The sequence below is a fragment of the Heptranchias perlo genome, chromosome 18 (assembly GCF_035084215.1).
Source record: "Heptranchias perlo isolate sHepPer1 chromosome 18, sHepPer1.hap1, whole genome shotgun sequence".
NCBI classification, from domain to species: domain Eukaryota; kingdom Metazoa; phylum Chordata; class Chondrichthyes; order Hexanchiformes; family Hexanchidae; genus Heptranchias; species Heptranchias perlo.
Window position 1 is genome coordinate 3,690,703 of NC_090342.1, and position 27,979 is coordinate 3,718,681.

Here is a 27,979-nt window from a genome sequence, read left to right on the forward strand (position 1 = left end):
ACTTTGAAGTTTAGCAGCTACATTAAGTAAACTATCATAGCCTTGAAGGTTTCTCTCAACCAAACGATAATTAATAACAAGAACATACCTTCGTTCAAAGAAAGGAATGTTTATTAGTGTTTTATAGCAATCATAAACAGGAAGTTATGCAAACAACAAAAGGGCAACTTCCCCTTCCTGATGCAGAAAATCTCAACCCTTTCTATTAAAGAGACCCGTCTAAAACAGTAAAGTTAATCCAATGCAAAAAAAACCCTCCCACATAAATACAAATGAATGCAAAATAAAACAACCAGGAGTAAATGGAGGACACTGTAGAATAAGTGTTTCTTGTACAATATATGAGACCTCTGGGGGGGGGTGGGGTGAATCTTGGCTGTGTCTGTTGCAGTGTCTTGCAGTAGAAACAAATGAAGCAAAACGATTTTCACTGTCTACACTTCAAGGCTTCAACCAACCTGGAAAAAAAAGTGGCAATTTCAATTCAATATATTATAAATCTTGTATCTCCACACAGTTCCTGCCAACTGTTTCCCCCATTATAAATTCCCGTGTCCACACTTATAATGGGAACTGCCTCCGCAAACCTGTCCCACTGTAATACAACTCCCACTTGGGGAGGGTGGCTGCAGCACTACCACTGGTGGGAGGGTGCAATGACAGCGTAACACATTTACGTAAGCAGCTTCCATCACAACAACTTGCATTTATACAGCGCCTTTAACATAGTAAAATGTCCCAAGGCGCTACACAGGTGCGATTATCAAACAAAATTTGAAACCGAACTGCACAAGGAGATATTATGACAAATGGCCAAAGAGTTGGTTTTAAGGAGCATCTTAAAGGAGGAGAGAGAGGTAGAGAGACGGAGGGGTTTAGGGAGGGAATTCCAGAGTTTACAGCCTAGGCAGCTGAAGGCACGGCCGCCAATGGTGGAGCGATTAAAATCAGGGATGCGAGAGGCATTGGAGGAGTGCAGAGATCTCGGAGGGGTGTAGGGCTGGAGATAGGGAGGGGCGGAGATAGGGAGGGGCGAGGCCTTGGAGGGATTTGAAAACAAGGATGAGAATTTTAAAATCAAGGTGTTGCTGGACCGGGAGCCAATGTAGGTCAGCGAGCACAGGGGGTGATGGGAGAACGGGACTTGTTGTGAGTTAGGGTACGGGCAGCAGAGTTTTGGATGAGCTCAAGTTTACGGAGGGTGGAAGATGGGAGACCGGCCAGGAGAGCATTGGAATAGTCTAGTCTAGAGGTAACAAAGGCACGGATAAGGGTTTCAGCAGCAGATGTGCTGAGGCAGCGGCAGAGACAGGCAATGTTACAGAGGTGGAAGTAGGCGGTCTTGGTGATGGAGCGGATGTGTGGTCGGAAGCTCATCTCAGGATCAAATAGGACGTCAAGGTTGTGAACGGTCTGGTTCAGCCTCAGACAGTGGCCAGGGAGAGGGATGGAGTCGGTGGCGGGGGAACAGAATTTGTGGCAGGGACCAAAGACAACAGGAATTAATGATGCAAATATAAAAATAAGGACAGACTATATGTGACTTTAAATGGGGACTACATTTTGTCTGCAAGCCCTGTCCCAATTACCCACCTCCACCCTCTAACCTCATTTCACCTGAAGGCTACAATAGGTCTCGACACCTAGGTGCAACGTCATGGGAGATCCACTAATGAAGAAATTGCTTTTGTGTCAATACTGTTAATTCAAAGCCAGCACAAAACTTCTGTAACCCATAAGGTGGTGAAGAAAGACAACCGTATTATTACATTAAAAAAATTCATTCTGGATGTGGGCGTCACTGCAAGGCCGGCATTTATTGCCCATCCCTAGTTGCCCCTTGAGAAGGTGGTGGTGAGCCGCCTTCTTGAACCGCTGCAGTCCGTGTGGTGAAGGTTCTCCCACAGTGCTGTTAGGTCGGGAGTTCCAGGATTTTGACTCAGCAATGATGAAGGAACGGCTGATGTACGTTCAAGTAGGGATAGTGTGAGAGTTGGAGGGGAACTCGGCGGTGGTGGTGTTCTCACGCACCTGCTGCCTTTGTCCTTCTAGGTGGTGGTGGTCGTGGGTTTGGGAGGTGCTGTCGAAGAAGCCTTGGCAAGTTGCTGCAGTGCGTCCTGTAGATGGCACACACTGCAGCCACAGTGCGCCGATGGTGGAGGGAGTGGATGTCAAGGCATTAAAGATTGACCCTGTCAGCATCAATGAAGGGACAAAGTCAAGCATTAACACATTAGGGCCTTTGAACATCATTTTCAACCAATCACAGGACAAATTGTTCCCACAGAGAGACTGGGAAGATTGGGTTTGTTTTCCTTGGAGCAGAGGAGGCTGAGGGGGGACATGATTGAGGTGTACAAAATTATGAGGGGCACAGATAGGATGGATACTAAGGAGCTTTTTCCCTTCGTTGAGGGTTCTATAACAAGGGGACATAGATTCAAGGTAAAAGGCGGGAGGTTTAGAGGGGATTTGAGAAAGAACTTTTTCACCCAGAGGGTGGTTGGAGTCTGGAACTCACTGCCTGAAAGGGTTGTGGAGGCAGGAACCCTCACAACATTCAAGAAGCATTTGGATGAGCACTTGAAATGCCATAGCATACAAGGCTACGGACCAAATGCTGGAATATGGGATTAGAGTAGACAGGGCTGATGGCCGGCGCAGACACGATGGGCCGAAGGGCCTCTATCCGTGCTGTATAACTCTATGACTCATTTCCAAAACAGAAAGGGCAACTCAGGGTAACTGGAAATTAAACAAACTAACTAAATTAAACGTGTTACCACCGTGCCAGTGGTACGCGTGGGTTTCCCTGTGTATTACTGTATTAGTTCAATTACCAATCCATAGCTTCGTCCAGTCCAACACCTTTGGTTGCAGAGGTTTTGAATATCTGCCACTTCCGGTCCTTCATAGCTGGCAGGCCTAGTGCATTGGCAACCTCTGTGGGAGTCATGGCCTGCTCCATATCCTGCTTATTCGCAAAAACAACTAGAACAGCCTTCTTCAGCTCTTCCTCCTGCAAGTAAACAGATTGCCCGTGAACAACTACTCCTTATAACGGCAGCGGGGGAAAAAAAAGTCAGATTCTATTAAGAGAAGTGTTCAAAATCATGAAGGGTACAGATAAAGTAAATAAAGAGAAACTGTTCCCATTGGCGGAAGGGTCGAGAACCTGAGGACACAGATTTAAGGTGATTGGCAAAAGAATCAAAGGCGGCACGAGGAAAAACTTTTTTACGCAGTGAGTAGTTATGATCTGGAATGCGCTGCCTAAAAGGGCGGTGGAAGCAGATTCAATTATGGCTTTCAAAAAGGAATTGGATAAATACTTGAAGGGAAAACATTTGCAGGGCTATGGGGAAAGAGCGGGGGAATGGGACCAACTGGATTGCACTTACAAAGAGCTGGCATGGGCTCAATTGGCCAAATGGCCTTCTTTTGTGCTGTAACCATTCTATGATTCTATTCTATGTAGAATGAAGGATGGTTAAATGTAGCAGACTAAAACAAGAACCTATTTCAGTGCTTAGATTCTGAAACAAGGCCAAGTGGCCCTGAACATTTTCAGGGAACACCTACCCTTCCATGTATTGATCGCGGCTACTCAGCACAGCATGACCTGTGCTCCCATTGCTGCAGATTTCTTGATGAGAACGTGGAATTCTTACAAGTTCAAGTATCCAAACTCAGTCTATTCTCCTGCGGCCTTTCTCCTCCCACCTCTCACACTGGGTGGGGGGAGGCATTCAGATAATAGAACAGGACAATGAAATAAGTCAGAGTTACGGAAAGCAGTTTCTGAAACCAATGGTTTTAGAGCCTAAACAGAAGGTTGGATTACATTGACTGTTGGTCAATATTTTTTGACTTTCTTCCCTCCTCTCCTTCAGGTGTAAACTCACTGAGATGTGATTCCAAAGGTAAACTAAAAAGGGACCATTCTTCACGTTGTGTCTCAGCTAAGTCCAATCCCGCCCTCAGTAGTTCATATTCCAACCGGAGCCACTGACCAGTGATTAGGAGTGGATAGTTTGAACACCATCTCAAATTTAAACACTCATTCTTGTTTTCAAATCCCTTCATGGCTTCGCCTCCCCCTCCCGATCTCTGTAACCTTCTCCAGCCCCACAACCCTCCGAGGACTTTGCGCTCTCACCTCTTGTACATCCCCCACTGCCTTCGCCGCACTATTAGTGTCTGCACCTTCAGCCATCTAAGACCCACACTCTGGAATTCCCTCCCTAAATCTCTCCTCCTTCAAGAACCTCCTCAAAACCCACCTCTTTGGCCAAGTTTTTAGTCACCTGTCTTAATATGGCCACCTTTAGCTCGGTGTCAATTTTTGTCTGATTACGCTCCTGTGAACCATCTTTTCTAGGTTAAAGGTGCTATATAACTTGCAGGGCTATAGGGAAAGAGCAGGAGAGTGGGACTAATTGGATAGCTCTTCCAAAGAGCCAACACAAGCACGATGTGCCGAATGGCCTCCTTTTGTGCTGTATGATTCCACGACTGCCTTTCTGCCTCTTTTGACACTCTGAAGTATAGTAAAAATGTTATATATTGGGGTCCATTGCACTTAAGAATGGCAATCTACCATTAGTATTTAATCTCTCACAAGTAAAATCTTTTCTATAGTTTTTACAGTGGGTTACATCGAGTCTACAGCACAGAAACAGGCCATTCGGTCCAACTGGTCTATGCCGGCATTTATGCTCCACACAAGCCTCCTCCCTCCCATCCTATCAGCATATCCTTCTATCCCTTTTTCCCTCTTGTGTTTATCTAGCTTCCTCTTAAATCCATCTATGCTATTCGTCTCAATTACTCCTTGTGGCAGCGATTTCCGCATTGTCTTTCTGGGTAAAGAAGTTTCTCTTGAATTCCCTATTGGATTTATTAGTGACTATCTTATATTTATGACCCCTAGTTTTGGTCTCCCTCACAAGTGGAAATGTTTTCTCCATGTCTACCCTATCAAACCCTTCCATAATCTTAAAGACCTCTATCAGGTCACCCCAACCCAGCCTTCTCTTTTCTAGAGAAAAGAGCCCCAGCGTGTTCAGCCTTTCCAGATAAGGATATCCTCAGTTCTGGTATTATCCTGGTGAATCTTTTTTGTACCTTCTCCAATGCCTCTATTTCCTTTTCATAATATGGAGAACAGAACTGTGCACAATACTCCAAGTGTGGTCTAACCATGGTTCTATAAAAGTTTAACATAACTTTTCTTTTCAATTCTATGAACCCCAGTGCTTGATTTGCCTTTTTTATGGCCTTATTAATCTGCGTCGCTACTTTTAGTGATTTGTGTATCTGTACCCCAAGATCCCTTTGCTCCTCTACCCCATTTAGAATCTTAGTTTCCAAGCAGTATGTGGCCTCCTTATTCTTCCTACAAAAATGCACCGCCTCAAACTTATCTATATTGAATCTGCATAATCTGTATTGTATACATACCCATTCTGCAAGTTTATTAATGTCTTCTTGCATCTTGACGCATTCTCTTTTTATATTAACTACATTCCCCAATTTGGTGTCCTCTGCAAATTTTGAGATTGTACTTCCGATTCCAGAGTCCAAATTGTTAATGTAAATTGTGAACAACAGTGATCCCAGCACTGATCCCTGTCGAACACCACTTCCCACCTTTTGCCAGTCTGAGTAATTACCTTTAACCTCTATTCTCTGATTTCTGTTTTGTACCCAGCTTGCCATTCATTTGCTACCTGTCCCTTGACTCCACATGCTCTGACCTTAGTCATGAATCTACTATGCGGTACCTTATCGAAGACCTTTTGAAAATCCAAACATATTACATCTACTGCAGTACTTTTGTCCACTCTTACTTCTTCAAAGAATTCAGTATGGTTGGTCAAACATTCCCTTCTGAAATCCATGCTAACTATTCTTGATTATATTTTCCAGATATTTTTCTATTACTTCTTTGATTAAAGATTCCATTATCTTTCCTACCACTAATGTTAAGCTAACTGGTCTATAGTTCCCTGGACTTGTTCTATCTGCCTTTTTACATACAGGAATCACATTAGCTGTCTGCCAGTCCTCTGACACTATTCCCCTTTCTAATGAATTTTTATATATATGTAATAGTGCCTCTGCTATCTCTTCCCTAACTTCCTTTAATATTCACAGATGCAATCCATCCAGACCAGGGGTTTTATCCTCTCTAAGTTTGATTAGTCTATCAATTATCTCCCCCCATTCTATCTTAAATGTCTTTATATCTTTTTTGATCTCTTCTTCTAGCGTCATGTCCACCTTGTCAGTCTCCCTGGTAAATATTGAAGCAAAGTAACTATTCAATACTTCTGCCATTTCGCTATTATTACTTGAGTGTATTTTGTGCATCCCTTAGTGGCCGTATCATATAAACAGTACCACATTAAGGGTGGGGAGGCTTTCCACCACAAGCTAACGCTGAGGGTATTTTAAATAATGCAAATCCTACATGGGTTTATTGGAAGGGCAGACATGTCCAATAAAGGGACCCAGTGTTTAAATAAATTTTGCATGAGCTGACGACCATTTCTAAAAAAAAATGCACAGATTAAAGTGTAGCTGAACATGGTAACTGATAAATATTCAGCATTTGTAAGGGAATCGATTGCTGAATTCTCCAAGAAGCCAAAGCTCCTTGGCAAACATATCATGATAAGGATATAATACTTGCATTTATACAGCACATCATGTTAAAATTACTGAAAATGCATTGTGAAGAATTATTTTCAACTCCCTCCCGAGTAATCACTATGATTATAGAGACAAAAAAAAGCATCTCTGGCCCTATATCAACATTCTTTTGATCAGCTTGCCGAAAATAAACAGCAGGTCCATCAGTATCTGCAAAGGGGAAAGATACATTAATGTTCTGAGCATAACCTGTTATCAATCAGTAATATTAACCTTTTCCTTTTATAGATGCTGATGGACTTGCTGTGTATTTCCAGCTTTTGCATTTGCTTTATTGATGACTTTTGCACTTGTGCCCTTCAGTACCACATGTTCATCTGGGTTACTGCTAAAGATTAGTCTTTTACATTGTTTAAATACCATTCACTAACCATGAAATAATTTACAGATATTTCAATGAGTCTTCAAAGCATTTTTTCCTTACCTCCAACATTGCAACAAGTTCTGACTTTGAGATTCCCATTCTGTCCTTGTCACAACTGTCTACTACATAGATAACTGCATCTGTGTTGGAGTAATAACAACGCCAATAAGGCCTGAAAGAGAAAGAGAGAATTTACTTACAAAACACTATGAAGTGAAATAATTTCAGTTTTCTAATAAAATGTAGGTCATTTATTGTACAAATCTAAGAAATATTTAAATTAATTGACTGCATTCATGGTATATGAAAACATAATATAAAATATAAACACCAGGGAGGGTGGGAGAGGTGTGGGGAGCGAGGGAGAGAGAGAAAAAGAGGGAGAGAAAAAGAGGGAGAGAAAAAGAGGGAGAGAGAGAGAAAAAGAGGGAGAGAGAGAAAAAAAGAGGGAGAAAGAGAGAGAGAGAGAAAAAAAGAGGGAGAAAGAGAGAGAGAGAAAAAAAGAGGAAGAGAGAGAGAGAAAAAAAGAGGAAGAGAGAGAGAGAAAAAAAGAGGGAGAAAGAGAAAAAAAGAGGGAGAAAGAGAGAGAAAAAAAAGGGAGAAAGAGAAAAAAAGAGGGAGAGAGAGAGAGAGAAAAAAAAGAGGGAGAGAGAGAGAAAAAAAGAGGGAGAAAGAGAGAGAGAGAAAAAAAGAGGGAGAGAGAAAGAAAGCAAGGAGAGAGAATAGGGAGAGAGAAAAGAAATTGCATTTATCGCATTTAAACTGCATTTATTGCAAAAATCGCCTTTCATGACCTCAGGAAGTCCCAAAGCGATTTACAGCCAATGAAGTACTTTTGAAGTGGAGTCACTGTTGTAATGTAGGCAGCAGCCAATTTGCTCACAGCAAGGCCCCACAAACAGCAATGAGATATATCACCAGATAATCTGTTTTACTGCTGTTGGTTGAGGGATTGGCTAGAACAGAAAGGAAAAAGGGGTGAGGGAAAAGAGAGCGAGGAGAGGGAGAGAAAGGACGGAAGGAGGAGGAGGAAGGTGGAGAGAAGGAGAAGGGAGAGGGTGGTTGACAGATAGAAAGCTCCATTTCTTGAGGGGACAGAAGTTTTGCTTTGGGGGTTTTCTATTAGTGGTAAATTAAACCAAATTAAACATGCAAGTTAATTTTTAAATTGTCAGTATTTTCAAAATGCTTAAAAACTCACCTTTGGCAAGATGTGTGACAAAGGGAGGAGCCACTCGGTGGACAGAATGTGAATCTGTGGGCTGACCCAAACCATGCTTTTCAAAGGGAACTTGTAGGGTCACAGACTTTGGTGACTGAAAAACTGACAAAGGCCTGAGCTCTATACACAGGAAGCTCTGTTGGAGCACCACCTACAGGTGTTACAGGCTATGGACACAATTAAGATGGAAATCTCCATAAGGAATGTTGAAAAGGGACAGTGTACACTGATTTTAATGTGTAGATGTGTATATCTTTAGCACTAAATAATGATGCAAGGAATCTAAAAGCAGTGAACCTTGTAATCTTGACCCAGAAGGATAAAACAATTAACCTCATGTCCCATTATGGTACAGAAAGGTTACAGCGAAGGTTTCATAAATAACCCGGGAGCCCCAGTTAGAACGATGCCCACGTCTCTCTCCTTCCCCCCACCACAAAGCAAAAGCTTCCTCATTATGCTCCAAGTTGCACAGGGTAATTTTTTAAACAATTAAAAACACTTGTGAGCGAACAACAGATTTTGATACCACATTTAAGAGGGAGACATTTTGTCGAGTTAGTTTCTATTTTCAAAGTTGGCAAAATGTACAGTGATGTTGGAATCTTCTATCAAGCTGCAAGTAGTTAGAAATGTTCCGTAAGGATCTTAGGCCATTGGGCCAGCATTTTGCTACGTACTGAAGGTGAATATTTGGAACTCGGGTACTGGTTGCCTGTTGAAGGGACGGGCTACATTTTTAGAGCTGCAATTTCCCAAATGGCAAAAATTCTTGATCTTGGCCGTGCTTTTTGCAAGGAACACACTGAATACGTGCAAACGTTCCATTAAAGGAAAGGCTTTACATAGAGCGATAGGACTAACGAGTCATGTAGTCCATTTCCCGATCTCATTTGGCAACTGTACCCAACGACTACATTATTAAATCTGAGATAGATAGCTTTTTGGCAATCAAAGGTATTAAGGGATATGGGCCAAAGGTGGGTATATGGAGTTAGATCTTATCAAATGGCGGAGCAGGCACGAGGGGCTGAATGGCCTACTCCTGTTCCTATGTTCCTATGAATGAGGCTAACGCTATTGATAATACTCAAGTGAACATGTTCATACCTTATGCTGGTCTGTCCACCTAAATCCCACACTTGAAACTTAAGGTTCTTGTAGGTCACCGTCTCAACGTTAAAACCAATTGCTGCAAAACAAAAATGATTGCTCCATTTCACATTCACAATGCAAAAACAGACATCAGAGATTGTAAAGAGAGAGATTACAACTGCAGTTCTGTCCTATTAAGACTGATTTTCTTTAACCTGTGTAATCTGTTAATATACAATACAAAAGGTAAAACAGTTGTTGGACATACTCACTGGTTTTTGTGACCTACCAAATTGCCACTCTTCCACCCAGCATAAAAGCTTATTTGTAGCATAATTAGCTTTTAGAAATCAACAACAACTTGCATTTATATAGCGCCTTTAACATAGTAAAATTTGACACCAAGCTACATAAGGAAGTATTAGGACAGGTGAACAAAAGCTTGGTCAAAGAGGTAGGTTTTAAAGAGTGTCTTAAAGGAGGAAAGAGGTAGGGAGGCAGAGAGGTTTAAGGATGGAATTCCAGAGCTAAGGGTCTAAGCAGCTGAAGGCACAGACGCCAATGGCGGAGCGATGAAAATCGGGGCTGCTCAAGGGGCAAGAACTGGAGGAGCGCAGAGATCTCGGAGGGTTGTATTGTATCAGTACATAATTGACAAAACATTCCTTAAAAATAATTGCCGGGCTGCCTGCTATCCAGCAATGTGCTCCCGCCGTAACTCTCCGTGCAGAATCATCCTCAGTGAAAACCATTTTCATGGTCAAATTAACACAGAAAAATTCGCAATACTTACTGTACAGCAAGTGCAAATATTTTTTTTTAGTAGTTACCTTCAAATAAAATATACCCAATAATGCATTTTACCTGCATTGAAAGAATTTGAGAGAAACTATTTCCTCCGGTGGAGGAATTCAAAACAAAAGGGCACAATCTTAAAATTAGAGATAGGGCGTTGAAGAGTGAAATCAGGACGCACTATTTCATATAGAATCATAGAAGTTACAACATGGAAACAGGCCCTTCGGCCCAACATGTCCATGTCGCCCAGTTTATACCACTAAGCTAGTCCCAATTGCCTGCACTTGGCCCATATCCCTCTATACCCATCTTACCGTCCAAATGCTTTTTAAAAGACAAAATTGTACCCGCCTCTACTACTGCCTCTGGCAGCTCGTTCCAGACACTCACCACCCTTTGAGTGAAAAAATTGCCCCTCTGGACCCTTTTGTATCTCTCCCCTCTCACCTTAAATCTATGCCCCCTCGTTATAGACTCCCCTACCTTTGGGAAAAGATTTTGACTATCTACCTTATCTATGCCCCTCATTATTTTACAGACTTCTATAAGATCACCCCTTAACCTCCTACTCTCCAGGGAAAAAAGTCCCAGTCTGTCTAACCTCTCCCTATAAGTCAAACCATCAAGTCCCGGTAGCATCCTAGTAAATCTTTTCTGCACTCTTTCTAGTTTAATAATATCCTTTCTATAATAGGGTGACCAGAACTGTACACAGTATTCCAAGTGTGGCCTTACTAATGTCTTGTACAACTTCAACAAGACATCCCAACTCCTGTATTCAATGTTCTGACCAATGAAACCAAGCATGCTGAATGCCTTCTTCACCACCCTATCCACCTGTGACTCCACTTTCAAGGAGCTATGAACCTGTACTCCTAGATCTCTTTGTTCTATAACTCTCCCCAACGCCCTACCATTAACGGAGTAGGTCCTGGCCCAATTCGATCTACCAAAATGCATCACCTCACATTGATCTAAATTAAACTCCATCTGCCATTCATCGGCCCACTGGCCCAATTTATCAAGATCCCGTTGCAATCCTAGATAACCTTCTTCACTGTCCACAATGCCACCAATCTTGGTGTCATCTGCAAACTTACTAACCATGCCTCCCAAATTCTCATCCAAATCATTAATATAAATACCAAATAACAGCGGACCAAGCACCGATCCCTGAGGCACACCGCTGGTCACAGGCCTCCAGTTTGAAAAACAACCCTCTACAACCACCCTCTGTCTTCTGTCGTCAAGCCAATTTTGTATCCAATTGGCTACCTCACCTTGGATCCCGTGAGATTTAACCTTATGCAACAACCTACCATGCGGTACCTTGTCAAAGGCTTTGCTGAAGTCCATGTAGACCACGTCTACTGCACAGCCCTCATCTATCTTCTTGGTTACCCCTTCAAAAAACTCAATCAAATTCGTGAGACATGAATTTCCTCTCATAAAACCATGCTGCCTGTTCCTGATTAGTCCCTGCCTCTCCAAATGCCTGTAGATCCTGTCTCTCAGAATACCCTCTAACAACTTACCCACTACAGATGTCAGGCTCACTGGTCTGTAGTTCCCAGGCTTTTCCCTGCCTCCCTTCTTAAACAAAGGCACAACATTTGCTACCCTTCAATCTTCAGGCACCTCACCTGTAGCTGTCGATGATTCAAATATCTCTGCTAGGGGACCCGCAATTTCCTCCCTAACCTCCCATAACGTCCTGGGATACATTTCATCAGGTCCCGGAGATTTATCTACTTTGATGCGCGTTAAGACTTCCAGCACCTCCCTCTCTGTAATATGTACACTCCTCAAGACATCACTATTTATTTCCCCAAGTTCCCTAACATCTATGCCTTTCTCAACCGTAAATACCGATGTGAAATATTCATTTAGGATCTCACCCATCTCTTGTGGTTCCGCACATAGATGACCTTGTTGATCCTTAAGAGGCCCTACTCTCTCTCTAGTTACTCTTTTGCCCTTTATGTATTTGTAGAAGCTCTTTGGATTCTCCTTTGCCTTATCTGCCAAAGCAATCTCATGTCCCCTTTTTGCCCTCCTGATTTCTCTCAACTCTACTCCAGCAATCTCTATACTCTTCAAGGGATCCACTTGATCCCAGCTGCCTATGCATGTCATATGCCTCCTTCTTCTTTTTGACTAGGGCCTCAATCTCCCGAGTCATCCAAGGTTCCCTACTTCTACCGGCCTTGCCCTTCACTTTATAAGGAATGTGCTTACCCTGAACTCTGGTTAACACACTTTTGAAAGCCTCCCACTTACCAGACGTCCCTTTGCCTGCCAACAGACTCTCCCAATCAACTTTCACACAAAGGGTAGTGGAAATCTGGAACACTCTCCCCAAAAAGTGTGTGGGTGCTGGGGGTCAACTGAAATTCTCAAGCCTGAGATGGATAGATTTTTGTTGGGTAAGGGTATCAAAGGATATGGAGCAAAAGCAGGTAAATGGAGTTGAGGTACGGATCAGCCATGATCTGACTGAATGGTGGAACAGGCTCGAGAGGCTAAATGACCTACTCCTGTTCCTATGTTTCTTAATTTTGAATCATATATTGAATGGGAAGTCACTACACTGATTGTCATTTAAAGCAAGGGGAATGGAATATAAAAGTAAAGATGTTTTGCTACAGTTGTACAGGGCATTGGTGAGACCACATCTAGAATATTGTGTGCCGTTTAGGTCTCCTTATTTAAGAAAGGACATAATTGCTTTGGAGGTGGTTCAGAGAAGGTTCACTCGACTGATTCCTGGGATGTGGGGGTTATCTTATGAGGAAAGGTTGGACAAGTTGGGCCTGTATACACTGGAGTTTAGAAGAATGAGAGGTGATCTTATTGAAACAGATAAAGGTCCTGAGTGGATTTGAAGGGGTAGATGCTGAGAGGATGTTTCCCCTTGTGGGAGAGACTAGAACTGGGGGCCACAGTTTAAAAATAAGGGGTCTTCCATTTAAGACGGAGTTGAGGAGAAATTGTTTCTCTCAGAGGGTAGTGAGTCTGTGGAACTCCCTTCCCCAGAGAGCGGTGGAGGCAGGGTCATTGAATATTTTTAAGGCCGAGTTAGATAGATTCCTGATTAACAAGGGAGTCAAAGGTTATAGTAGGTAGACGGGAAAGTCGGGTTGAGGTCACAATCAGATCAGCCATGATCTTATCAGATGGCAGAGCAGGCTCGAGGGGCCGAATGGCCTACTCCTGCTTTTAAACTTGATCATACAAACATACGAATTACGATAACTGAGAGAAAAAAGTACTTTTTTTTGTATACAGTTTTTTGCCCAAAACAACAGCTCAGCCCTTTTTAAGTAATAAAAATGAAAAGGAGATTTACAACAGTATCTTGCCTTTTATATAGCGACTTTAATGCAGAAAAACATTCCCGGGGGGTTCACAAAGTGTAATCAGACAAAAGTAGGACACTAAGCCAAAAGGAGTCCAGTTGCAGGATCGAGTAGGATACCAAATGGAACCAAACTTTGCATATAATTCTCCTCTTGGATAGCAGCTATTCAAAATTCCATTAAACAGCTCCTAATTCATCTGTTTACCCTAGCTACTGTTAGAAGCTCACATGTTCAGGTGGAACTATTACAAGTCAATTTTGAAAACCAGCAGGTTAAATGTACTTTTTGTTTTTGAGGGGAGAGGAACACGAATTCCAGCCAACTCTGGAAAGAATAAATAAAATTTACTTTCAGAGTAGTTTTACATTTGTGCGGTAAATGCAAAATTGACGAGTTAAATGTAATCCACCGTTGCGCGATAGATTTAGGAGTTCGACATAACCTTCTTCAATAAAGTTATTATTTACCAATGAATCAATGTACATCCCAGAACCACTCAGAAGTCAGCTAGTCACCAGCTGTTTGTCACCACACTGGGTGACTTCTGAAATCACATGCACATCTGGTTAGTGACAATGTTTCGACTGGCAATCAAATTCTATCACCATGTCGCAGCAAGTGATTTTATACTTTAGACTAGCGCTGTTCAAAATGCGGCCTGCAAGTCCAGGCAATTCTGCCCTATTTCCTAGTTTGTCTTGTTTGAATTTTGTGGCCTGGGGGACTGTTCACAACCTTGGCATCCTACTTGATCCTGAGCTGAGCTTCCAACCCCATGTCCTCTCCATCACCAATACCGCCTACTTCTATCTCTAACATCGTCTGTCTCCATCCCTGCCTCAGCTCATCTGCTGCTGAAACCCTCATCCATGCTCTCGTTACCTCCAGACTTGACTATTCCAATGCTTTCCTGGCCAGCCTCCCATCCTCCACCCTCCGTAAACTTGAACTCATCCAAAGCTCTGCTGCCTATATCCTAACTCCCGTTCTTCCATCACCCCAGTGCTCTCTGACCTACTTTGGCTTAAGGTCCTGCAACGCCTCAAATTTAAAATTCTCATCCTTGTGTTCAAATCCCTCCATGGCATCGCCCCTCCCTATCTCTGTAACCTCCTCCAGCCCTACAACCCTCAGAGATCTGTGTTCCTCCAACTCTGATCTCTTGTGCATCCCTGATTTCCTTCGCCCCACCATTGGCAGCCGAGCCTTCAGCTGCCTAGACCCTAAACCCCTCTGCCTCTTCTCCTTTAAGACGCTCCTTAAAACTTACCTATTTGACCAAACTTTTGGCTCAGTGTCAAATTATGTCTGACAACGCTCCTGGGAAGCACCTTGGGACGTTTTACTACGTTAAAGTTGCTATATAAATGTACTTTGTTGTTGTTGTTGTTGTTGTTGAAGAAAAGGGTAGTTTTTAGAATTGCTATCTCATTGGTGAATAAATCCTAAATCAGAAGACCAAGGTTTGATAGCAGCAGCAATTTGTTGCGGCAAATTAATGAAAACACAGATCTGCACTTAAGCACCAAACAAAGACAAAAAGTTAGGACATCTCTGACTGAGATATTTGTAACAAGAACAAGTAATCTAGTTTAATTCACCCCCTCCTGCCTCCTGGCTCACCTCCCTGCTGAGACTTCTGGGTGCTTAATGACATTATAAAGGTTGTAACAAACATTGAAACGCTGGTGACCAAAGATTGACACTTTCCATTTGCTTTTAATTGGCAAGCCAGTTGTTCCCTATTGTAGAAATATAGAAATTTAAAGAAAATCTGAATCTATATAAATAAGTTTGCTCCAGTCAATAGCCCCAGCAGCGTGCAACAGGACATAATACTTACTGGGAATGGTGGTGACGACTTCACCCACTTGTAGTTTGTAGAGTATTGTGGTCTTGCCTGCTCCATCCAGACCCAGGATCAATATTCTCATTTCCCGCGTCCCAAACAAGCCGGAAACCAAAGTGGACAACCACCCACCTACAGTAATCAGAAGACAGCATCAACATACGAGGCAATACACTTGATATTTACGGCACGAGAATCAGGAAAAATTAAAATGGAAAACTAACTTCTGTAGCCAACTTCAGTCAAGTTTTCAAACAGCTTTAAATTTAATTCTGTGCACAGTATTAAGACACTGGTTAATTACACAAGGAATGCAGACTATGAATTATGGATTTTCATACATTAGATGTAATAATTCCAATTTCACAACACCTTCCCTCAATACGGTGATTTCAAAATTTGCTCACTGGAAAAGAGCTTCTAATGAAACCAAACACAAATTCCAATGTATTTCTTCAAAAGCTTTCTTTTTTGAAAGAAAGAACTTGCATTTATATAGTACTTTCAGGACCTCAGGATGTTCCAAAGCGCTTTACAGTCAATGGAGTACTTCTGAAGTGTAGTCAGTTATAGCGTAGGGAGTGCAACAGCCATTTTGCACATAGCAACCTTCCACAAACAGCAATGAGATAATGACCAGATCATCTATTTTAGTGATGTTGGTTGAGAGATAAATATTGGCCAGGACACCAGGGAGAACTCCCCTGATCTTTTTCGAAATAGTACACGGGATCTTTTACATCCACCTCAGAGGGCAGATGGGGCCTTGATTTAACGTCTCATCCGAAAGATAGAAACAGGCCATTCGGCCCAACCAGTCAGTGTTGGTGTTTATCCTCCACACGAGCAGTACCCTTATCCCACCTTGTTCCCATATCCACTTATTCCCCTTTCCTTCAACCATCTACCTAACCTATTCTTAAATGTTGATGTGGTCTTTGCTTCAATGACTAACTTTAGGCTTATTATAGAATCTTACAGCACAAAGGAGGCCATTCAGCCCATCGTGCCTGTGCCGGCAAAAGAAATGCACGCTGAGCCAACTCAATTTCACCCATGGCAGGATTTGAACTCACAATCTCAGGGTCGCTGGTCCAGTACCATAACCACTACATTACTGTATGCCCCAACCCACTCTTATGTTTCTCTAAACATTAATGTAGGTAAAGTTATTTAAGCTTTGCTCAGTGACAAGTGCAGGATAGATCAGCTAGCTTCTCATATTTGTACAGTATCAGGCTAAATGCCCAAGCAGGCTGTGGAGGCAGACAGCATGGAAACACGTGAGGGACAGTTGGATAGATGTTTGAGGAAGTGGGCGATTGAGGGGAATTACATATACTGCACGGTCTTCTCCAGTTCTGTACTTTCCTATGGCGACTACAGGCCATTAAAATAAATGGAGCTATCATTTTCCCCTTTTGAATGTCCAGAAAATAGCAAACAATGCTTTTTGATATATTTAAGTTTCTCAAGATGATAACCTTTATTAAAGCAACATTACTATTTATAACCTAATCTTGTAGATTGTATTGGAGCTGTCATTTTTTTGAACTACAATGCACTTTGCTGAAAAATAAGATCACATTTATTTTACTTAATAAGAAACACAACTTACGTTATCACCTTATAGATGCTTCCTGGATCAAGGTACAGTATTTAGTAATATACTTAGTTTATGCTAGAGCAGGTTTTATGGATCAAGTTAAAGCAATAGATAATATGTGATTAACTCTGCTTGAATCCAGTAAAATGTGCCACAGCAGTTAATCTCTCTGCAGTAAAGCATCTCCAATATAAATGCTAAATATTAACAAATCATTGGTTAGAAGCAGTTAGAACAATATATGCAGCTCTGAGCGCCCTACTTTAGGAAGGACAGGTTTTAGTGTGAGGAGAGACTAGAGAAACTGGGGCTCTTTTCATTAGGCCAAAAAAGGTTAAGAGGAGATCTGATAAAGGTGTTCAAATTATGAGGGGTCTTGATTTGGTGAATTTAGATAAACTGTTCTGACTTCTCACTGAGCATAAATTTATCACCAAAAGAGATTACTGTTGCAATATAGGAAACAAAGCAGACGATTTGCACACAGCAAGATCCCACAAACAGCAATGTGATAATGACCAGATAATCTGTTTTAGTGATGTTGGTTGAGGGATAAATATTGGCCAGGACACCAGGGAGAATTCCCCTGCTCTTCTTCGAAATGGTGGCATGGGATCTTTTACATCCACCTGAGGGGGCAGACGTCTCATCCAAAAGACGGCACCTCCAACAGTGCAGCGCTCCCTCAGTACTGGCTCTGGCAGCGTCAGTCTAGATTTCGTGCTCAAGTCTCTGGAGTAGGACTTGAACCCACGACTGTCTGACTCAGAGGTGAGAGTGTTACCCACTGAGTTTTTAAGAATGAAACTGTTTGAAAGTAAAAGTTACATTTTCAAAATGGAAAGGGAAAGGGAATGGGAATTATTCAATCATGCGACATCAATTTAATGTAGCCAGTCACCTGCTGCATGTTCGAACCATCATACTGCATCAAATTTATTTCTAAACTATTTATTTCTAACCATTAAATGCTTTCACCACAACAACAAAAAACGCTTGAGTAAGTCCAGATTTCCAATAGGGCAAGTAACAAAATTCAAGTTGAAATGTTCCCTACGGGCTCAAAATGGAAATAGTGGGCTTGAAACTTCCAACTAATATATCCCTTGCCCTGGCTTCCCGGTTCTATCTGTAACAAGCATTACACGACACATGCCCACCACAATCCTGATGTTCCAGCATCAGTTTTGACAGCAGAGAAGGGAAGCTAAGCTGTGGTACAGTGTGAAAAGCTAAATAAACTATTCTGTGTTTCCTGCTCTACTGTGAAAAAGAATTTGCCAACCATAAGTAAATCTTAAATGGCTCCTGGCCAGTCGAGGTAGAGCATATTAGATTCACATCAAGATCACTAACCACTCGTTTTTAAACCTGGTCTTTATTTAATACTTGGAGGCTTTATGAATTTTAAAAATCAAGAGATTGTTCTTGGAATTGATCAAATGAAAATATACCTAATCATCGCTTTCTCCCCCAGGGTGTGGGTGACGCTGGCAGGCCTACATTCACTGCCCACCACTCGTTGACCTGTTTTACAACTCATTGGCTGACGAGGCCTAGAAATTTGCTTACAGGACCCAATATGGCGTGAGCGCGCTCAGTCCGTGGGCATACTGTGGTCAGTTTTCTCAGGGGCACTGAAGCCAAACCAGTCGTCCTTGAATGGACCACAGGAGGCTGTCACCCAAAAGGAACGTTTAAAGATTTTTTACTTATCTGAATGTTAAAACTGCAGGCCACCAACTTTCCTTTTGTTAAAGGAAAATCGTGTTTGACCAACTTGATTGAGTTTTTTTGATGAAGTAACGGAAAGGGTTGATGAGGGTAGTGCGGGTGATGTTGTGTATATGGGCTTTAGAACCATAGAAAAGATACAGCACAGAAGGGGGCCATTCGGCCCATCGTGTCCGCGCCATCTCGAAGAACAACCAGGTGCCCATTCTACTCCCACCTTCCAGCACCCGGTCCGTAGCCCTGCAACTTACAGCACTTTAGGTGCAGGTCCAGGTACTTTTTAAAAGAGTTAAGGGTCCCTGCCTCTACCACCAATTCGGGCAGCAAATTCCATACACCCACCACCCTCTGGGTAAAAAAGTTTTCCCTCATGTCCCCTCTAATCCTTCCGCCAATCAGCTTAAATCTATGTCCTCTAGTTCTTGAACTCTCCGCGAGGGGAAACAGGTACTTCCTGTCTACTCTATCTGGGCCCCTCATAATTTTGTACACCTCAATCAAGTCTCCCCTCAGCCTCCTCTGCTGCAAGGAAAACAACCCCAGCCTATCCAATCTCTCCTCATAGCTGCAATTTTCAAGCTCTGGCAACATTCTTGTAAATCTTCTCTGCACTCTCTCCGGAGCAATTACGTCCTTCTGTGACCAGAACTGCGCACAATACTCCAGCTGTGGCCTTACTAGCATTTTATACAGTTCCATCATTACATCCCTGCTTTTGTATTCTATACCTCGGCTAATAACGGAGAGCATTCCGTATGCCTTCTTTATAACCATATCTATCTGTACTGCCATCTTCACTGACCTGTGCACATGCACTCCAAGGTCTCTCACTTCCTCTACCCCTCTCAATATATTCCCATTTACTGCGTATTCCCTTTTACTGTTTGCCCTCCCTAGGTGCATTACCTCACACTTCTCTGTGTTGAACTCCATTTGCCACTTTTCCGCCCACTCCACCAACCCATTAATATCTTCTTGGAGTCTACAGCTATCCTCTTCACTATCAACTACACGGCCCATTTTTGTGTCGTCTGCAAATTTGCCAATCATGCCCCCTACATTCAAGTCCAAATTATTAATATATACCAAAAACAGCAAGGAACCTAACACTGAGCCATGTGGCACACCACTGGAAACGGATTTCCATTTGTAAAAACGTCCATCAACTTTTACCTTTTGTTTCCTGTTACCGAGCCAATTTTGGATCCAATTCGCCACATTTCCCTGTATCCCATGGGCTTTTACCTTTCTGACCAGTCTGCCATGTGGGACCTTGTCAAATGCCTTACTAAAATCCATGTAGACAGCACCCACTGCACTACCCTTATCAATCCTCCTTGTCACTTCCTCAAAGAATTCAAGCAGATTTGTAAGGCATGACCTTCCCTGAACAAATCCATGCTGACTATCCCTGATTAAACCATGCCTTTCCAAGTGACAGTTTATCCTATCTCTCAGTATTGATTCTAATAGTTTGCCCACCACCGAGGTAAGACTGACTGGCCTATAATTGTTCGGCCTTTCCCTCGTACCCTTTTTAAACAATGGTGCTATGTTTGCAGTCTTCCAGTCCTCCGGTACCTCCCCTGTATCTAGTGAGGATTGGAAAATGATCCTCAGAGCATCCGCTATTTCCTCCCTGGCTTCCTTCAATAGCCTAGGAAACAATCCATCCGGCCCTGGTGACTTATCAACTTTCAAGGATTCCAGTCCCTCTAGTACTTCCTCTCCCTTTCAAAAGGCATTTGTTAAAGTGCCACATAATAGACTTGTTAGCAAAATTAAACCCCATGGGATTAATGGGACAGTGGCATCGTGGGTACAAAATTGGCTAAGGGACAGAAAGCAGAAAGTAGTGGTGAACAGTTGTTTTTCAGACTGGAGGGAAGTATACAGTGGTGTTCCCCAGGGTTGGTACTAAGACCATTGCTCTTTTTGATATATATTAAATGACCTGGACTTGGATATACAGGGCATAATTTCAAAGTTTGCAGATAACACAAAACTCGGAAATGTAAGAAACAATGTGGAGAATAGTAACAGACTTCAGGAGGACACAGGACTGATGAAATGGGCAGGCATGTGGCAGATGGAATTTAATGCAGAGAAGTGTGATGTAATGCATTTTGGTAGGAAGAATGAGGAAAATCAATATAAACTAAATGGTACAATTGTAAAGAGGGTACAGGAACATAGAAACCTGGGGGTGTATGCACACAAATCTTTGAAGGTGGCAGGTCAAGTTGAAAAGGCTGCTTAAAAAAAGCATACGGGATCCTGGGCTTTATTAATAGAGGCATAAAGTACAAAAGCAAGGAAGTTATACTAAACCTTTATAAAACGCTGGTTAGGCCTCGGTTGGAGTATTGTGTTCAATTCTGGGCACCACGCTTTAGAAGGATATCAAGGCGTTAGAGAGGGTGCAGAAGAGATTTACTAGAATGGTACCAGGGATGAGGGACTTCAGTTACATGGAGGGACTGGAGAAGCTGGGATTGCTCACCTTACAGCAGAGAAGGTTAAGAGAAGATTTGATAGAGGTGTTCAAAATCATGAGTGGTTTTGATAGAGTAAATAAGGAGAAACTGTTTCCAGTGGCAGAAGGGTCGGTAACCAGAGGTCACAGATTTAAGGTGATTGGCAAAAGAACCAGAGGTGAGATGAGGAAACTTTTTTTTTTTTTTTTTTACACAGAGTGGTGTGATGATCTGGAATGCGCTGCCTGAAAGAGCACTGGAAGCAGATTCAATAATAACTTTCAAAAGGGACTTGGATAAATACTTGAAAAGAAAAAACGTACAGGGCTATGGGGAAAGAGCAGGGGAGTAGGACTAATGGGATAGCTCTTTCAAAGAGCCGGCACAGGCATGATGGGCCGAATGGCCTCCTTCTGTGCTGTAACATACTATGATTATAGGCCAGTCAGCCTAACGTTGGTGGTGGGGAAACTTTTAGACAGTAGCCCAGGACAAAATTAATTGTCACTACATGGGTTGATAAATGACAGCCAGCGTGGATTTGTTAAGGGCAAATCTTGTCTGACAAACTTGACTGAGTTCCTTGATGAAGTAATAGAGAAGGTTGAGGGTAGTGCAGTTGATGTTGTGATAAAGCACAACATAATAGACTTGTTAGCAAAATTGAAGCCCATGGGATTAAAGGGGCAGTTGCAGCATGGTACGAAATTGGCTAAGGGACAGAAAGTAGAGAGTAGTGGTGAACGGTTGTTTTTCAGACTGGAGGGAAGTATATAGTAGTGTTCCCCAGGGGTCGGTATTAGGACCACTGCTCTTTTTGATATATATTCATGACCTGGACTTGGGTATCCAGGGCATAATTTCAAAGTTTTGCAGATGACAAGAAATTCAGAAATGTAGTAAACAGTGAGGAGGATAGTAACAGACTTCAGGAGGACATAGACAGACTGGTGAAATGGCAGCTGAAATTTAATGCAGAGAAGTGTGAAATGATACATTTTGGAAGGGAGAATGAGGAGAGGAAATATAAACAAAATGGTACAATTTTGAAGAATATGCAGGAACAGAGAGACCTGGGGGTTTACGTACACAATTCTTTGAAGGTGACAGGACAAGTTGAGAAGGCTATTTTAATAAAAAAAAGGATATGGGATCCTTGGCTTTATACTCACTGTGGGAGAACCTTCACCACACGGACCGCAGCGGTTCAAGGTGGCGGCTCACCACCACCTTCTCAAGGGCAATTAGGGATGGGCAATAAATGCCGGCCTCGCCAGCGACGCCCACATCCCATGAATGAATTTTTTAAAAGGCAGAGTACAAAAGCAAGGAAGTTATGCTAAACCTTTAAAAGTTACTGGTTAGGCCTCAGCTGGAGTATTGTGTTCAGTTCTGGGCACCACACTTTAGGAAGGCTGTCAAGGCCTTCGAGAGGGTGGAGAGGAGATTTACCAGAATGGGATGAGGGACTTCAGTTACATGGAGAGATTAGAGATGCTGGGATTGTTCTCTTTAGAGCAGAGGAGGATAAGGGGGGGATTTAATAGAGGTGTTTAAAATTTTAAGGGGTTTTGATAGGAACATTGGAACAGCAGGAGGCCAGTTAGCCCCTGGAGCCTGTTCCGCCACTCAATTAGATCATGGCTGATCTGTATCTTAACTCCATCTACCTGTCTTGGTTTGTAATCCTTAATACTCTTGCCTAACAAAAATCTATTAATCTCAATTTTGAATTTGATAGAGTAGATAGGGAGAAACTATTTCCACTGGCAGGAGGGTCGGTAACCAAAGGATTTAGATTTAATGTAATTGACACAAGAACCAGAGGGGAGATGAGTAGGAATTATTTTACGCAGCGAGTTAAGATGATCTGGAATGCACTGCCTGAAAGGGCAGTGGAAGCAGATTCAATAATAACTTTCAAAAGGGAATTGGATAAATGCTTGAAAAGGAAAAATTTGCAGGGCTATGGGGAAAGAGCAAGTGGTGGGACTAATTGGGTCGCTCTTTCAAAGAGCCAGCACAGTCACAATAGGCCAAATGGCCTCCTTCTGTGCTGTATGATTCTATCTGCACTGTACTTTCTACAATCATCATCCCAAAGCTCTTCACATACCAAGAAGTTATGTGGGTAAATGCAGCAGCCAATTTGTGCACATCAAATTCCCACAAATAGCAATAAAATGAACGGCCAGTTAATCTGGTGGGTTTTTTTTGGTGACGTTGGACTAATTCCCCCCTCCTCCCCCCTACAATCGATCGCTCCCTCCCCAAACATCGGTCACTCTCCCCCCTCCTTGCCCCCACAGTCAGTCACTCTCTCCCCCTCCAGCATCACCCTCGCTCAGGGGCGACCTGCTGGTGCATCTGGAGGAGGAGGAGGGGGACAAGCTGCAGCTCCACAGTTTTTGCCGGCGGCTGCAGTGGGAGCCGATCGCCCCTTGAGTGGAGCGGGGCCCGCCCTCACTCAGCCATCGCACCGCCCTCACACCCTCCCCCCCAGTTTTCCCCTCTCTCCCCTGGTTTTACTCCTTTCCCCCCAGTTTCTCCCCCGGGTTATCACCCCCTCTTCCCCCCCCAGTTATCATTATCTTTCTCTCTCTCTCTCCCCCTCCCCAGTTTTCTTCCCCTCTCCCCCAGTTATATCCCCCCTCCCCACCCTGGTTTTCTCCCCCACTCAGCCATCGCACCGCCCTCCCCCCCCAGTTTTACCCCTTTCCCCCCAGTTTTCTCCCCCTCTCTTTCCCCCCCCCCCCCCGGTTTTCTCCCTGGTTTACCCCCCAGTTTTCTCCCCTCTCTCCCCCCGGTTACATTCCCCCCTCCCTCTCCTCGGTTTTTCCCCCTCACTCCTCTCCTCGGTTTTTCCCCCTCACTCCTCTCCTCGGTTTTCCCCCCTCACTCCTCTCCTCGGTTTTCCCCCCTCACTCCTCTCCTCGGTTTTCCCCCCTCACTCCTCTCCTCGGTTTTCCCCCCTCACTCCTCTCCTCGGTTTTCCCCCCTCACTCCTCTCCTCGGTTTCCCCCCCTCACTCCTCTCCTCGGTTTCCCCCCCTCACTCCTCTCCTCGGTTTCCCCCCCTCACTCCTCTCCTCGGTTCCCCCCCTCACTCGCCCCCCCCCCGGTTTTTCCCCCTCACTCGCCCCCCGGTTTTTCCCCCTCACTCGCCCCCCCCCGGTTTTCCCCCTCACTTCCCCCGCCCCGGTTTTCCCCCTCACTCCCCCCCCCGGTTTTCCCCCTTACTCCCCCCCCCAGTTTTCCCCCTTTCCTGCCCCGGTTTTCCCCCCTCTCTCCCCCGGTTACATTCCCCCCTCCCTCTCCTCGGTTTTTCCCCCTCACTCCCCCGGTTTTTCCCCTCTCTCCCCAGGTTCTCCTTGGTTTTTCCCCCTCACTCCCCCGGTTTTTCCCCTCTCTCCCCAGGTTCCCCCCGGCTTTTCCCCCTCTCTCCCCCTCACTCACCCCTGGTTTCTCCCCTTGGTTTTCCCCTCTCTCCCCCCCCTGCCCAGCTTTCCCCCCTCCCCCCTCTCTCCCCCCCTGCCCAGCTTTCCCCCCTCCCCCCTCTCTCCCCCCCTGCCCAGCTTTCCCCCCTCTCTCCCCCCCTGCCCAGCTTTCCCCCCTCTCTCCCCCCCTGCCCAGCTTTCCCCCCTCTCTCCCCCCCTGCCCAGCTTTCCCCCCTCTCTCCCCCCCTGCCCAGCTTTCCCCCCTCTCTCCCCCCCTGCCCAGCTTTCCCCCCTCTCTCCCCCCCTGCCCAGCTTTCCCCCCTCTCTCCCCCCCTGCCCAGCTTTCCCCCCTCTCTCCCCCCCTGCCCAGCTTTCCCCCCTCACTTCCCCCCCCCCCCCCCCGGTTTCTCCCCCTCACTTCCCCCCCCCCCGGTTTCTCCCCCTCACTTCCCCCCCCCCCCCCCCCCCCGGTTTCTCCCCCTCACTTCCCCCCCCCCCCGGTTTCTCCCCCTCACTTCCCCCCCCCCCCCGGTTTCTCCCCCTCACTTCCCCCCCCCCCCCCCCCCCCGGTTTCTCCCCCTCACTTCCCCCCCCCCCCCCCCCCGGTTTCTCCCCCTCACTTCCCCCCCCCCCCCCCCCCGGTTTCTCCCCCTCACTCCCCCCCCCCCCCCCCCCCGGTTTCTCCCCCTCACTTCCCCCCCCCCCGGTTTCTCCCCCTCACTTCCCCCCCCCCCCCCCGGTTTCTCCCCCTCACTTCCCCCCCCCCCCGGTTTCTCCCCCTCACTTCCCCCCCCCCCGGTTTCTCCCCCTCACTTCCCCCCCCCGGTTTTCCCCCTCACTCGCCCCCCCCCGGTTTTCCCCCTCGCTCCCCCCCCCCCGGTTTTCCCCCTTACTCCCCCCCCCCAGTTTTCCCCCTTTCCTGCCCCGGTTTTCCCCCCTCTCTCCCCCGGTTACATTCCCCCCTCCCTCTCCTCGGTTTTTCCCCCTCACTCCCCCGGTTTTTCCCCTCTCTCCCCAGGTTCTCCTCGGTTTTTCCCCCTCACTCCCCCGGTTTTTCCCCTCTCTCCCCAGGTTCTCCTCGGTTTTTCCCCCTCACTCCCCCGGTTTTTCCCCTCTCTCCCCAGGTTCCCCCCGGCTTTTCCCCCTCTCTCCCCCTCACTCACCCCTGGTTTCTCCCCTTGGTTTTCCCCTCTCTCCCCCCCCTGCCCAGCTTTCCCCCCTCTCTCCCCCCCTGCCCAGCTTTCCCCCCTCACTTCCCCCCCCACCCCGGTTTCCCCCCCCCCTCACTCCCCCCCCCGGTTTTCCCCCCCCTCACTCCCCCCGGTTTCTCCCCCCTCACTCCCGGTTTTCCCCCCTCACTCCCCCCCCCCCCCACTCCCCCCCCCCGGTTTTCCCCCCTCACTCCCCCCCCCCCCCCCCCCCGGTTTTCCCCCCTCACTCCCGGTTTTCCCCCCTCACTCCCCCCCCCCCCCCCCCCCCGGGTTTCCCCCCTCACTCCCCCCCCCCCCCCCCGGTTTTCCCCCCTCACTCCCGGTTTTCCCCCCTCACTCCCCCCCCCCCCCGGTTTTCCCCCCTCACTCCCCCCCCCCCCCCGGTTTTCCCCCCTCACTCCCCCCCCCCCCCCCCCCGGTTTTCCCCCCTCACTCCCCCCCCCCCCCCCCCGGTTTTCCCCCCTCACTCCCCCCCCTCCCCCCCCCGGTTTTCCCCCCTCACTCCCCCCCCCCCCCCCGGTTTTCCCCCCTCACTACCCCCCCCCCCGGTTTTCCCCCCTCACTCCCGGTTTTCCCCCCTCACTCCCCCCCCCCTCACTCCCGGTTTTCCCCCCTCACTCTCCCCCCCCCCCCCCCCGGTTTTCCCCCCTCACTCCCGGTTTTCCCCCCTCACTCCCCCCCCCCTCACTCCCGGTTTTCCCCCCTCACTCTCCCCCCCCCCCCCCCCGGTTTTCCCCCCTCACTCCCCCCCCCCCCCCCCCGGTTTTCCCCCCTCACTCCCCCCCCCCCCCCCGGTTTTCCCCCCTCACTCCCGGTTTTCCCCCCTCACTCCCCCCCCCCCCCCCCCCGGTTTTCCCCCCTCACTCCCCCCCCCCCCCCCCCCGGTTTTCCCCCCTCACTCCCCCCCCCCCGGTTTTCCCCCCCTCACTCCCCCCCCCCCCCCCCCCCCCGGTTTTCCCCCCTCACTCCCCCCCCCCCCCCCCCCCCCGGTTTTCCCCCCTCACTCCCCCCCCCCCCCCCCCCCCCCGGTTTTCCCCCCTCACTCCCCCCCCCCCCCCCCCCCGGTTTTCCCCCCTCACTCCCCCCCCCCCCCCCCCCCCCCGGTTTTCCCCCCTCACTCCCCCCCCCCCCCCCCCCCCCGGTTTTCCCCCCTCACTCCCCCCCCGGTTTTCCCCCCTCACTCCCCCCCCCCCCGGTTTTCCCCCCTCACTCCCCCCCCCCCCCGGTTTTCCCCCCTCACTCCCCCCCCCCCCGGTTTTCCCCCTCACTCCCCCCGGTTTCTCCCCCTCACTCCCCCCGGTTTTCCCCCCTCACTTCCCCCCCCCCCCCCCGGTTTTCCCCCCTCACTCCCCCCCCGGTTTCTCCCCCCTCACTCCCCCCCCGGTTTCTCCCCCCTCACTCCCCCCCCCCGGTTTCCCCCCGGTTTTCCCCCCTCACTCCCCCCGGTTTCTCCCCCTCACTCCCCCCGGTTTCTCCCCCTCACTCCCCCCCCCTCACTCCCCCCCCGGTTTCTCCCCCTCACTCCCCCCGGTTTCTCCCCCTCACTCCCCCCCCCTCACTCCCCCCCCCTCACCCCGGTTTCTCCCCCTCACTCCCCCCCCGGTTTCTCCCCCTCACTCCCCCCGGTTTCTCCCCCTCACTCCCCCCCCGGTTTCTCCCCCTCACTCCCCCCCCGGTTTCTCCCCCCTCACTCCCCCCGGTTTCTCCCCCCTCACTCCCCCCGGTTTCCCCCCTCACTCCCCCCGGTTTCTCCCCCTCACTCCCCCCCCCGGTTTCCCCCCTCACTCCCCCCCCCGGTTTCCCCCCTCACTCCCCCCCCCGGTTTCTCCCCCTCACTCCCCCCCCGGTTTTCCCCCCTCACCCCCCCCGGTTTTCCCCCCTCACTCCCCCCCCCGGTTTCCCCCCTCACTCCCCCCCCCGGTTTCTCCCCCTCACTCCCCCCCCGGTTTTCCCCCCTCACCCCCCCCGGTTTTCCCCCCTCACTCCCCCCGGTTTCTCCCCCTCACTCACCCATCGCGCCGCCGCTGTTCCTCCGACGTGGCTGTCAGCTCCAGGCTGCGCGCGCACTTCCCCATAAACAACACCCACCGATGTCGGCAGATTCGCTC

At 47.0% G+C, this 27,979-nt stretch overlaps 1 protein-coding gene across 1 annotated transcript; it reads right to left on the minus strand.

The window, feature by feature from the left end:
- Window positions 1-93: 93 nt before the first annotated feature.
- Window positions 94-27,979, minus strand: arl1 (ADP-ribosylation factor-like 1). Its single transcript, XM_067999227.1, has 6 exons — window positions 27,882-27,979; window positions 15,402-15,539; window positions 9,414-9,495; window positions 7,142-7,253; window positions 2,841-3,019; window positions 94-458 (listed from the first exon to the last, which is right to left on the minus strand). Exons 1-6 carry the CDS (start codon window positions 27,883-27,885, stop codon window positions 428-430), a joined length of 546 nt encoding a protein of 181 aa, XP_067855328.1. The 5' UTR covers window positions 27,886-27,979; the 3' UTR covers window positions 94-427.